We start from the raw sequence: 13,938 nt of genomic DNA, 5'->3' as shown, positions 1-13,938 counted from the left end.
CATGTCCATGTGGGAAAATTATAGTGAAGCATTTAGGAATATTTAATTTTAACAAATATAAAAGCTTAAATTATTTTGAACTATCATATTTCTTACCAAAATATGAAGTATACTTCATTGGAAACAACTATTATAAATTTGTTCATTGTTTGCCACTAATTAAAAGCAAATCAATATAAGCGATTTAAATGATTAAACTGTTTGGTCAGATCGGATGACTTCTTATATGATTAATAATTTTATCTATAAATATATAAATATAAAATTTATATAATTAATAAGATGTTCATTCAATAAAAAATATTGAAGTGACATCCCTCTATGTTTTTTGCACCCGGGTAAAACAAAACATTATAGTAATGTTCTTTTTTAATTTTAAATGAACTGTCCAGTTTACTTTCTGAGTTATTCTAGCTTAATCAGATTTAATACAGTCAGACCAAAATTTTCCAATGTAAAGTAGTTCAACTCTTATTTGATTAATAGTACAAACCATAATTGTTTTTAAACCTGGTTAGCGACCAGACAGGTCACAACACCTATTGTAGTCATTTGCAAGTTCTTTTGAAATCATGGTTAGAATGTATAATTTTGTTTACAAAATATAATGAACATTCACAAATTTCTAATTACTTGATGTATTCTTATAAAAAATAATATCATTTATAGGAATGGATGACCTTTCATTAAAAGTTATAGTCATTTGTTATACCGGTAAGTCAATGATTGACTCATTGAGAACAACTACCTAATATTTTCTGGTTACAGAACAACTACCTACTTAACAGAAAGTATTCACAAAATTTTATTTTTAATTTCATATACTTAATATGAAAGTCCAGTTCCAACTATTAGGAATATTTAGGAATTTCTCTAAAATTATGATTTACTATTTTAATCATTATTTAAAAAATTCATTCAAACCTGGTAGAAAGGTGGTTCATGATTCAAGGTGCAAAGTGATTCTTAAAATACTTCAATGTGTAGCTAAATGAGAGTTAACTCATAAAAGTGGGTCTTTGGTGTACTTGAAGTTAACTCCAAATATATGACTATAGATAATATTTAAGAATATCATATTTAATTCCTTATCAAATTCATTTCTCTTATTTCAATGCACATTAACTTGTATAAGAAAAATATTAACTTACTATTGCTCTAAGTTACTCTAAATTCCATATACTCCACTCCACATGGCATTGGTAGTGTTCTCAATGTAACTAAAAAATAAAAAATACACAACTGGGTAATGAAGTCAACTTTGTAGCCTAATAACTCTCATCTTACTCAACTATATGTCTATAACATATCATATTAGACTTGTGTAACCTTCATCTTACATACAACAAATTAAACCAATATAATATAATACTAAGTTTTCGTTTTCGAGTTGAGTTTTGCAAGAAAAAATGAAAGATCATTTGACGGAAAAAAGTAACATTCTACCATATAACCCCACATTTTCTTTTCTTAGTAGTTTCTTCCTCTATGCTCTTTCTATCCAAAATTTATTCACTGAAACAAACATAGAAATTAATCCAAATAACCACCTAACTGCTAACTTATCAAACTAATCCAACAAGTATGTGTAACTTAAATCCGGGAGCATAGTCTTAAATTTTATACCACTTCACGTACCATTTTTTTTCCATTGGTCAGAAAATATAAAATTAAAATTTATTTAATTCATATTTTACTTTTCTAACCAATAAAAATAACGAATACATAGAATAATACAAAGTATGAAATAAAAGATGTTAACCCTTAAATTCTCACAACTCCAAATTTTGCAACACGATTATAATGGAGCTCCTTCAAATTACAAAAATCATCACTTTTGTCCCTAACTTTGCAAAAATATCCATCAATTTAATAATGTGAGAACTTTATAATTTTTTTGGTCATGGACTGAATTCTCCACACATTACAAGGCAACCTTAGCTTAAATTGATTCTGAAACCAAGGGAAATCCAATTACCCTTTTCAGTCGGAAGTTAAATTGATTTTAATAGACACTATGGGAGAATTTGGTGCCTACCACTGATATTTTTGTAAAGTTAGAGAATAAATTGATTAAAAATGTGTGAAGTTAGGGACTAAACTAAAGTCATGAGTTGATTTTTATAACACAATTAGCATTTAGCAGGCTGGTTCATACAATAATAGTAATAATAAACCAAACTCAAAGTATGATAATAATAAACCTGAACAAGTGTTTGAGGCAAATGTTGGGTTTATTAAGTGGAAAGTTCTACATTGGATATACAGGGAGGGATGAAAGAGTTTATAAATATGAAATACCCATAGAACTAATGACTTAAAGTTTTTGTTCAAGACGTGATGTCTCAGTTGTGACTTTCTACTCTTCTCATACCCCAATAACAAAGAACTCCCCGGTAGTTGGAGGCTTCCCGAACACAGTCTAGCAGCAAATCCTAATTTGAATGATATTGTGATGATTAAAGTGAAAGATATTATGATATTAATTTGAGATTTCTTATTTTCACGGATATTAATATAGCACGCCAAATGTTTTTTTAGGAACTAAAATCAAATTCTAGTGACTTAAACATTAAGCATCATTTAAATTCTAAATTAATTGTCGAGATAATTGGAAATTTGAAATGATTATCCATTCTCTTTATTGGTAAATAATACTTTAAATTTACTATCTATGGTTAATGAATAAGGAGTTTGAATAAGTATTTATGAGTATTAGTATATCACCTTAAATTAATATACATGAAATAGTGGTCTACAATTTAGCGTGTATCATATAGAAATAGGACATGAATGAGAATGGAGAGAGTGTAGGTAGTTTCTACATGCTGATATTTACACCAATAAATCATTATTACATTAATAATTATATGTATATGATAAACTGGTTCTTTAATCACTAAAATTAATTATGAAATAAATAAAATGGATTATATATAATTTTAAAGTAATAAAATTATAATATATAGAATAATTATTAGAAAATAAATTATAAATATGTGGATACACATAAATACTATAATATTTATGCTCATCTTAAACTGTGATTGTGGGTTCTCGAAAAATTATTGTGTGATTTTGATTACTATATGATAACAACATTCATAACATTTTATATTTTCTTTTAACTCATAAAATTAATCGTGGACTGTAATGATATATTCAAAACCATTGATCCCAAACCATCAAATAATTCACCTGGATTGCATATGCGATACTAATATTGCAAGAAGAGAACAAAAATGTAGATACATAGTTATAAGTTTTATATATTATAAATGTATCACTCATTATTTATGTTTAATTATTATTGATTTTTAAAAAAATACAATAATATATAATATTTACATTAATATTGCACATATATTATAATCTTCCAACAATTCTCACGAGATTGGAGTGAACAATATATAACACTCTATTTTCGCGTGTAAACTCATTTATAGTGGCTTGTATTAACAGCTGCAAGCCTGCAACTCATGCATTTTCTACACAATCCTTCATTAATGAACTTCTACACTATTCTATATTAATTATAGTTAAATTTATTGCTACAATTTTCTAGACCAGTTTTCCTGCACTGTATAATTATTTTTATCATCAAGGTTCGGATGCTAGGACAAGGATCTGGTGTTCCAAAGCATGTCCTAAATTCTATCTCAGACCAATCATATTATGCCACGTCAGTTAAAAAAAATTAAATATTCATAATTTTATCAATTTTGCTTCATTATGATTGGTTATGGACATGATTGAGGACAGGGTTGGGGACAACAGATCCCCATCCAGGATGCTAAAGTACGAATGATGATCAACTGTCTCATTTTCCATGTCTTATAATGTCTCGAACCAATTAAATGTACATCTACATAAAAAGAAAAATAAAAAATATATAATAACATTTTTATACTATTTTATATCATGTTATTGGTTTGAAACATGAGGAATTTTGGGGACAGAAGGATCCTGGTTCCTAAAGTACACTCATTTTGATTAATAAAAAAGAAACCAATTACATGATAAAAGAAAAAGGAAATTGAAAAAAAGTACTCTCCCTCAAGTTGAGGGAGAATCACTAGCTGAACAAAAAACCCTAGTGAGATTTCCAAATTTTGCTGATTCAGGGACGCGCTAATCACACTCGTTGAGCGAGGGCCAAAGAACTAAATGTATTGGTATGATAATTAATAAGAAATTAAATAAAGTATGTTATTTATTACTTGCCAAATTCTATCGATCTGATATAGATACATAGAAAACTTTTGATATAGAGGATCTTACTTCCTCAAATTCAGCCGAACAAAAGTTACAAATACAACCAAGAAAAACCTGTGGTTTCTGTTAGAAAACGCTTAACCCTAGCTTTACGTGAGTGTGATCTTTACACTTCACATTTTAACTGCGCCATTGGTTTCATATTACTTTCTACCGAGCCCCACAATTTACACCATCATATCTGTACTTTACAACGTTACTCTCTAGTTCCAATGCTTGACTCATTTCTCTCTCATTCACACACTTATATAAAAAAGATAACAAGTGAATGAACTATCTTAGTGATACTAATTTGTTTGGCAAAAGAGAGAGAACGTTATGGAAAATTTAAGAGTTGATAATAAGATGATGGTAATGGTAATGGTGATTATAGGGTTACTTGCATTGTACCCATTGATGGTGATGGCAGATCCTATTAGGCATAAAGTTGGAGGCAACAAAGGATGGAGTCCAAACGTGAATTACACTGAATGGTCTTCTCATGAACATTTCTTAGTTGGGGATTGGCTATGTAAGTAAAAACCTTTAATTTCTCTCTTTTCTTCAAAGCAACTATCATGCATGTTACAAGTTACACCTACGTAAAGCATAAAAAAAATAACAACAAATTGCATTGTTATGAGAACTTTATGTTTGAATCTTTTGTGTTATGAACGTTAATTAACATATATCTATGCTCTAATTAACATGGACTCATCGGTTATATTTAAAGTACTTCAAAACCAACAGTTAGTGTGAGAATTTTGTTGGTAAATAATATGTTAGTACATCTCTACAAGCGTTCATAAAAAGTTGCTCGAATATGGAGATTATTTAAGGTATAAAAAGTTTTTTTCCATGAATATATTAGTGGTGTTTTTAATGATGATATGGTTTTTGGCCATGAATTATATAAATCTTGAAGATACCCATTACATAATTAGCTACATTATTATAAATTCACAAGCAAAGAGTAGCGTCTAAAATTTTTATTCTGAAAATTAACCTTGCTTCATGATTTAATTTAAATGTATATTTGCAATTGTATCACCTTTTGTTGTTTTTGTTGCTCTTTTTTATTCAACTGAACTTTAAACATTTCTTGAACTTAGAAGAAATAAGTTAAAGAGACTTGTATGGCTTCTTCTTCTTATAATTTTCTATTGGTCTTGAAGTGTTAGAGGAAAATTAAAACAATTTCAATCATATTATATACATGTGATAATTTAATCACTTACTTTGCATGTTTGATCTGATATATATGTTGCACTATCCATCTTATAATTTACTTATTTGCTTAAATGATTTAATTAGTACATATGTTATAATGATGATTTGTTAATCTCTCAAATATTTGTTATATACCAATAAAAATATGTCATGTTAATTAAAAAATTAAATATTTATTATTTTTTCTGTTTTTTCTTCAAGCGTTAATGATGTAGAACATAATATGTATATGTTGGTAGCTAACATAAATTTGTTTTTGGTTTCATAAAGGGTTTATCTTTGACAAACATTACTACAACATTCTTGAAGTGAACAAGACAAGCTATGAAAACTGCATAGACAATGGCTTCATCAAAAACTTGACACGTGGCGGCCGCGATGTGGTTGAGTTGAAAGAGGCAAGGACATACTACTATATCTCTAGTGGAGGATACTGCTTTCATCAAATGAAAGTTGCTGTGAATGTTGAAGAACACCAAGCACCAATAACAGCATCACCACCTCCAATAATGAATAATTCTGGTTCTATTTTGCCTTATGTGTACACATGCACTTTGATCATTGTTGCTAATGTGCTTTTCATGATTTTGGTTTCAATTGGTGCTTTGTAAAATGATGGGGACAAGAATGTATAAGAAGGTTGGGTACTTACAGAGTATTAACTATTGATAAGGATTGGCCTTGTTTGAGTTTGTATTATTTACTTTCTTGTGATGGTTTGATACATGTTACTTTAGACCATATATATATATAATAGTTGGTTGGTTGTGGTAAAGTGAAAATTTGAGTAAAAGCTTGTATTATTAAGTTTTGATAATGGTTCCTTGGTATGTCATACAAAGGAAAATTAAGTAGATTAAAGCTTGCCAATAATATCCTTTTTATTCAAAAAAATAGAAAGTACCTTTAAAAAAAAGTATAGAAATTATGAGATCTTTAACCATTTTAAACTTTTAGTGAGGATCAAAAGGAGTATTTTGTGGTGACTTTCTTGTGGGCCGGTGTGAGGCCTGTCTAATATATGTTAAAAAAATTATTCATTATAAGGACAAATATGATTTTGATAAGGACTTTATCTTATTTTATGTTTGATGTGTGTCAAATAATTACAAAATATGATATGAATTATATATATACATGATAAAATTATCCTCATTTTAAAATCACATATATATTTTTGATATAAATATTTGGGGTTGGGGTAGTGTGGAGATGATGGTATGGTGTGGTTATGTAAGTTCATGGATGATGGTTAGAGGGGGAAATACACCCATGATAAACAATATATGTATGACTTAGCTTATCATATCATTCTCTAGCATCTAGTAACCAAATGGGTGAAGAGAAATTCTAATGTGACTTCACTCTTCACCCATTAAGGTAGTATGATAGTTATAGCGGTGATAACCATAATAATAATAATAATAATAATAATAATAATAATAGTTGTAGTGATGATGATATCTAGATTGGTATTGGTGGTAACGAGTGTCAAGTAATGTGAATATGTAGGGGATGGTGATGATGGTGGTGTGATGAGATAGTGGTGACAATAATGACCGTAACAATTTGGTGGGAATGACAATAATGATAGTAATGTGAATAGTGTGATGATGGTAGCGATTATGGTGGCTACAATGTCTAGGGAGAGTGATAGTAAAATTATATATTATTTTATCTCGTTTCTAACTCAGCTCCTTCTATAAGATAGAAAATAGAGAGAATATATCTTTTGTTCCAAAGTTTGTTAACTCTATATATATATATTTTTTATTGATCATAAAATATAAAGTTAATATATATTTAATTCATATTTTACTTTTTTTTTATTAAAGAAAAACACGTAAAATATATAGAGTAATACAAACATTAGTAGAAGAAGAAAATGCTATGACATCCTATTGACTCATCAAGCTATGAATTAGAATATGATATTTTATCTCATGTGTCTCTTATATGAACTCTAACACTATATCATGTAAGCATTTCCATTTCTATTCCCAACTCTCATATTTATACATCTTATATTATCCTTTCAAGTAATTGGTTCCAGTTTAAATTATGAAATCGGTAGAATCAAACCAAATAACAAAATATAGTTTGGTTTGATTTCGCGGTTTATTTCAGTTATTTTTTTAAGGAATCATTTATGTTTGATTCGGTTAATGATTTTGGAAATTTAGAAACTGTTGGAACTAAACCAAACTGCATATTAAAGAAATAGATACTAAAAAATATTGTTATATTGTTGTTTAAATTTTTCAATTAATTTTTGTGGCTTAAACGACCAATATTACGTGAACTATAGTGTTATATATGTTACTAAATTGTTATTATGATAGTATTATATATGAATGACAATGAAAACCGAACCTATGAGTATCCGCCCGAACCCAACTCGAATTTAACAAGTTAAATTTGTTGTCATTGAGTTCGAGTTTTACCCGATGTTAATTTTCGAGTTTGGATTTGGTATATATAGTACCCTACCCAAACTTGCCACAAACTCGTCTTGGACATTAAATTAAATAAATGAATCCATTCACGTTTTGAAAAGAAACTAGAACATACAACATATATAAGATATGGTTCGTGCCATTTGGTATTGCTATTTATAACCCCATTAAGTTTGGGTTCAGGTTTTTGATTTCAGGTTGGGTAAACAAAAATCCGACCCTGATCCGCCTCATTGCTATTACTAGTGTTGTATATCTTTTACTTATTAAATTATTTTCATTGTCTTGATGACTTGAAATATATCTTCTAACTTTTATGCTGTTATTAAGTTTGAAACTAACATACATCATAATCTGTTATAGATATATTTTTATAGGTAAAGTTATATATAACTATTATATATTTTACTAATTGATATATATGTTACTGAGTTGCATTATTATATATATATTAATAATTATAAATTTTATTATATATATATATATATCTAATCATTCGCTTTTTTCTTCATAAATTATATAATTGTTATCTATGTTACTAACAAATAATAACGAGTTTCATTTTTTACGCATCTATACATGATTCATCTTTTTTTATAATAATAGTAGTGTTTTTTCTTTTATGGACAAACAATGTATCTTATAATAAATTTTGAATTTTCAATTAATGCAAGATTATTTTATAAAAAAAAGTAGGAAAAACCGTGGAACTAAATCGAATCATTCAAAAGCAGTCCAGTTCGACTCTTGTAGTTAAACTTGTGGTTAATTAAGCGGAATCGAATCATGTGTTTGTGTTTGGTTCAGTCACTAAAATGCACCAAAAACTGAATCGAACTGAAATTTTACACCCGAAGTAAGGGAAAGTGGCTTGGGTGATGAGAATGAGTTTGATGAAATCTTAAGTTAAGTGTTTAAATTTATATTCTTAGTTGAAAACTTTCCATAAGATTAAGAAGATTAATAATGTTAATATTCAAGTTTTACCATAATTCTTTTATGAAGAATCTTTACTAGACTTAATTTTAGACATCAAAATTCCTAACTAATTTTCAAATACATAATATTATTGTTAGATGTGGAAATATGTTAGCCTAAGTTGGGACAAAACATAAACATATCTATCTATTTTCAAACTACAAAATAGTTTCACGATAGTAATCTTAAAAATCATTTATATTTAATCATCCTTACTAAAGTAATAACTCCAAAAATCAAATTCTCACAAATACAAAATTATAGTCTTCTATCACAACAAAACTACTTTAATAATCACACCATAATTTTTTTATTTTTCCTTTTCTCTTTTTTTTATGAATACAAGATTTAATATACATGTATGATAAGTATTTTAAATGAGGAGGGGTCATTTTAAGTATCCGGATCAGGTGTCCCTACTTAGTATCCCAATTTTATTCTACTCTACTTATATCTAGATGTGTGAATTTAATGTATTATTTTTATAAAATAAAGTTAAAATGAAATTTTATTTTTTATTTGTTGGCAAATACTAATTGAACCGAGACATGAGACAAGAACTTTTAGGGTTAGTTTGGGAGTTAGATTTTAGAGGGGAAATAAAAGAAATGGAAGGCTTAGGAGTCATCTCACAAGTGTATTTCATGGCCTCAACCCTTCCATTTCCATTCCTTCCCCTCCAAAATCCAACCCCCAAACTAAACCTTAAGGAACGCTGGATCCCTTTCCTCAGTTTAGACATAAATTAAATTATACTAGTTACATACCCATTTATTTTTTTAAATCCAATGGACCATATACTCGAGTCAAAGAGATAATGAGAGATAAAAAATGAATATTAAATGACATTTAAGTTTCATCCCTTTGGTCTAGGAATGACAACAGGGCGGGTCGGGTTTGCACATACCCAAACCCGAATCCATAATTCAAAACCCGAAACTGAACTCGAAAAAAACCCAAAAATTATAAATGTACTAAGAAAAGTATGATATCATTTTCGTTTAACTTTTCTCTAGCATTTCTATTTTATCTTGTATTATATCATTTCTTTCATGTTTGAATATCCAATAGTATGCAAAGTAAATTAGAAATTAAAAATAATGGGCACATGATAGAAATTTCAATTTTAAAATGAATTATATTATTTCGAGCGGATTCAGGTTAGAGTCTTTGCTCTACTAACCCGAACCTGAAAATTAAACTCAGGTTAAACCCGAACTCAATCACATCGAGTTTTCCACATTAAATTCGGGTTTAGTTTAGGCGGGTACCCATAGATTCAGTTTTCATTATTATCTCTGCTGTCATATACAATCTATCGTTTTTAAAATTATCACTATATTACTCTACACTAATATATTAATGGTATAAAAATAAATATGTACTATATAGATATTAAATATGTATAAATGACATAAGAAACATTGTTGTTGGGTGAAAATAGATAAGATATTAGCTCTAAGGTGGTCTTGTTGCCACTTCTCAAGTCCCAAACACAATGTCTCCCCTTCATTGTTCACTTTCACTTTCACTTCCTTCCCTTCTCTTTCATTCCAACAACAACAACAACAACACAATTCGATTCTTTTCCCTCAAACCCATTCGAGCTTCTACTTCTTCTTCTTCTTCTTCTTCTTCTCAATCACTGGGAGAATCTGCAATGAACGTAGACAACCTTCGTGGCTTCATCAACCTTAACATTGGAAACTGGAAAGGCTCTTTCTATGTAAACAACAACATTTCTTCAATTCTCTTTCCAAAGATGTTAACTTTTTATGTTTTTATTTGTGTTTCACACTTTTATTCAATTGCCCATTTCATATTTTTTGTAGCAATTTGATTCTCGTGGGAATTTGTTGCAACAACTGACTACTAAGCTTGCAGCTAGCTCTTATGGAGAAGATGAACTCATGAGTCTCATTCAAACGTAAGAAGCCTTATCTATGGATACTGTATACACTTTTTTTGAACTTCAAGGAAAAATGCAACAGAAACTATAAGATTTTGCTCTTTGTATATGTAAAAAGTTTAAGTTTTCATTGGAAATATTACACTAATATCCCTTGGAATTTTATTTAATTATACCTAACACCCTTTTGTTTGATACATTATACTCACCTCCATTGAGATTTATGTTGTAATGCATGTAATTTTATTGACAACATAAGCTTCATTAGTCATTAGTGTAATTTTTATTTATAAAACAAAAGCGATATTGTGTGTAATTAAGCCAAAACTCATGGGAGGTTAGTTTAATGAACCCTTTATTATATGCTGCTTAAAATTCATAATGAGAATGAACTGGATTAGTGTTGGTACATAGCTACTAGACTACTGATATAATATAATCACCCAAATTTGAGAAATATTCGTTCATACCTCATAATCAACAAATTACTTTAATGATTAAATTGCATGTGCTAATATGGTCTTCAAAGCAACCTTAAACAGGCAAGACCTTCAGGTTACGGTTTCATGGTTCAACCAGTTCATCTAACCGGTTTGGTCCAGATTTTCGAACATGTCACCTGATCCTACTTGATTGTAGCTTTTCCAATTATCTTTATTCGGTAAGATGTGTAGCTGTTGCTAAATAAATTAATTATAATGCTCCTTGCAGGCTGTATATTAAACAACCTTCATCAAGTACTTCGGTTTCTGGAGATGACAATGAGGCAGAATGGGAAGAGTACAAAATCAAAGAAACTAATATGTTCACGGTCGACAAATATCAACAAGTGAGATTTTCGACAGTAGAGTGTAAATGATTTTATTTTTATTTTTCTTTCGTTATGGTCCCTATTGCTTCTTTAAAATATCCATTATAAGTAGTTTGCAGATAGGCTTTTTCCCATCCGAGAGAGCATTTGCACTGAGGTACCAGACAGCAGGTATGTTGGAAACAGTATTAAGGCAAGGGGTTCTTGGAGAAGATGACACTGGTGAAGAATCACCGAAGTAAGTGCTTCCTATTGAATAGGCCAACCAGAAATTTGATTGTTTTCTATATAGGTGAAGTGTTGTACTATAAACATTTATTGAACATGGTTAATGTGATCAAGACTTTCTTTGCACTTATTGTGCAGGAATCTCAAGCTTCCCTCTCGCCGACCTTCTGTTGTGTGCGAGAATTGCTTGTACTCTCTACAGAAAGATATGCGAGCAAGAGCTTTTCATATTTTGGAGCCAAAAGGCACCGTAGATATGCTTATTATCTTCCTGGAGCAAAGAAGTGATGCATCTCATCCTCTACTTGACAGTTCTGGGGTGAGATTAACTGAGAAATGTGCAACTTTTCATAATTCTTTTCGAGTGTGTATCTACTGCAGATTTGCCTGTTCGAAGCATGTACATATTTATTTATCAATTAGTTTTTGCTTTGAAAGTTCTACCGACATTTGAAAGCAGCATGACAGCATGTAATATTTAGGGCCCATTTGGTGGCAAGGATAGGTTAAGGCTAGGATATGATAAAGAACAACATAGGATATGAACAGGATAAGATCTTATTTTGTACAATGTTTGGTGCGCATCAGATAATGATGACATTGATGTGGTAGTAGTGGTGGTGGCAGTGGAGGTGTTCAGATGTGTTGAGGCTGTGTAGATGATTAGAAGATTTTGTATTTGATTCAGTTTACATATATAATTATGGAGTCATAATTATTTCTCTGATTTTATTTTCCTAAAGTCAAGGGTGTGAGGGTATAAGGGAAAAGATTGCATTATCTTATTTTCAACAAGATAGGGTAGACTCAATCGTATCCTGCCGACTCACCAAACCCTGGATTGCAACAGAATATGATAGATTATCCGATATTGTCTCTCATCCTGTCCACCACACGGGCCTTTATAAACATATAATTTCTTATATTGATGGCCTTTTTGTTTTAATTCATGGCAGGACACGAAGAATAGGACTGCACCTTTTCTTGGTAAGTGGAAAGGTCATTCCATCACAAAACGAAGTGGTGTGTACGGATCTACAATCGCTGAAGCTGATACTGTTGTGATACATGAGATGGATGACAATGGCCAACTTATTCAGGTATTTTGCATCTTAAATTCTAAATTACACATGCTACATAGTTAAAGTGAATTTGTAGCTTAATAGAATTCTTAAAGTATGACTTATGCTATCAACTTTTCAAAAAATCAAAATTTTAATGACATGATGCTTTGTTTACGCCTCTGGTTTTAACTACATTTTCAGTTTGGAGTCCTTGTATCAACTTTTTCATGCTCTTCGATCTCGTTCTATTTTTGTTACTTGTGTAGATTGTTGAGTCTGAGTGACATTATTTCTGAAATTTTGATGTATACTAGGATGTTACTTCAACATCTATAGAGGGAAATGTCACTACAAATGTGCATTGGACTGGTGCAATATCAAACAATTTGGTTACATTTGATGGAGGTTATCAATTGATACTATTGCCTGGTGGCATGTACATGGGATGTCCTTGTGATATAGCAAAAAGTGTAGCAGAGTTAAAGTCTTTCCATTTAGAGTTCTGTTGGTTGGAGACACCTAACAAGAGGCAAAGATTGGTTAGAACTTATGATATTGAAGGCTTGGCTGTCTCTTCTACTTATTTTTTTGAGACTAAATTGTGAATCCTCTAACAAATAGTTCAAATAGTTGTGTGTCATCATGGCTAATGTAATGGCTCTTATTTATCTTTGCATCCATTGATTGGAAATGATTGGTTTATACATTTATTACTTAGGAGTCAAGGAATGTTTGAACTTTTAGTTCTGCCTTATTATTAATTATTATGATTATGTAACCTGTGCTACTAAGAGGGCATGTTTGCTAGTTGAGTTTTCGAGAGTAAATAATGGAATGAAAAGGCTCAAGAGTCATGAGATATACTAATGAGATGACTCCAAAGCTGTTTATTTTCCTTCTTTCCCATCCAAAATTTAATTCGCAAACAGACCCGAAGAGAAAATTAGATGAAATTTGAACTTTAACAAATAATAGTGAGTTGATTCACTATCTATCTATCGATATCTA

The 13,938-nt window shown here is 29.9% G+C and overlaps 2 protein-coding genes across 3 annotated transcripts; both read left to right on the top strand.

The window, feature by feature from the left end:
* On the top strand, positions 4,432-6,287 carry LOC109335884 (lamin-like protein). Its single transcript, XM_019572129.1, has 2 exons — positions 4,432-4,786; positions 5,755-6,287. Exons 1-2 carry the CDS (start codon positions 4,594-4,596, stop codon positions 6,093-6,095), a joined length of 534 nt encoding a protein of 177 aa, XP_019427674.1. The 5' UTR covers positions 4,432-4,593; the 3' UTR covers positions 6,096-6,287.
* LOC109335880 lies at positions 10,402-13,722 on the top strand. 2 transcript variants are annotated; one of them, XM_019572122.1, is made up of 7 exons: positions 10,402-10,644; positions 10,751-10,845; positions 11,539-11,656; positions 11,758-11,876; positions 12,005-12,185; positions 12,823-12,966; positions 13,245-13,722. In XM_019572122.1, the coding sequence occupies exons 1-7, from the start codon at positions 10,417-10,419 to the stop codon at positions 13,533-13,535; spliced, it is 1,176 nt and encodes a 391-aa protein (XP_019427667.1). In that variant the 5' UTR covers positions 10,402-10,416; the 3' UTR covers positions 13,536-13,722. The 2 variants fall into 2 exon arrangements, with proteins under 2 accessions (XP_019427667.1, XP_019427666.1); XM_019572121.1 differs by having other exon boundaries at positions 11,539-11,676; positions 11,751-11,876.

The sequence above is a fragment of the Lupinus angustifolius genome, chromosome LG20, assembly GCF_001865875.1.
Source record: "Lupinus angustifolius cultivar Tanjil chromosome LG20, LupAngTanjil_v1.0, whole genome shotgun sequence".
Classification (NCBI taxonomy): Eukaryota; Viridiplantae; Streptophyta; class Magnoliopsida; order Fabales; family Fabaceae; genus Lupinus; species Lupinus angustifolius.
This window is presented reverse-complemented; position numbering and strand designations above follow the sequence as displayed.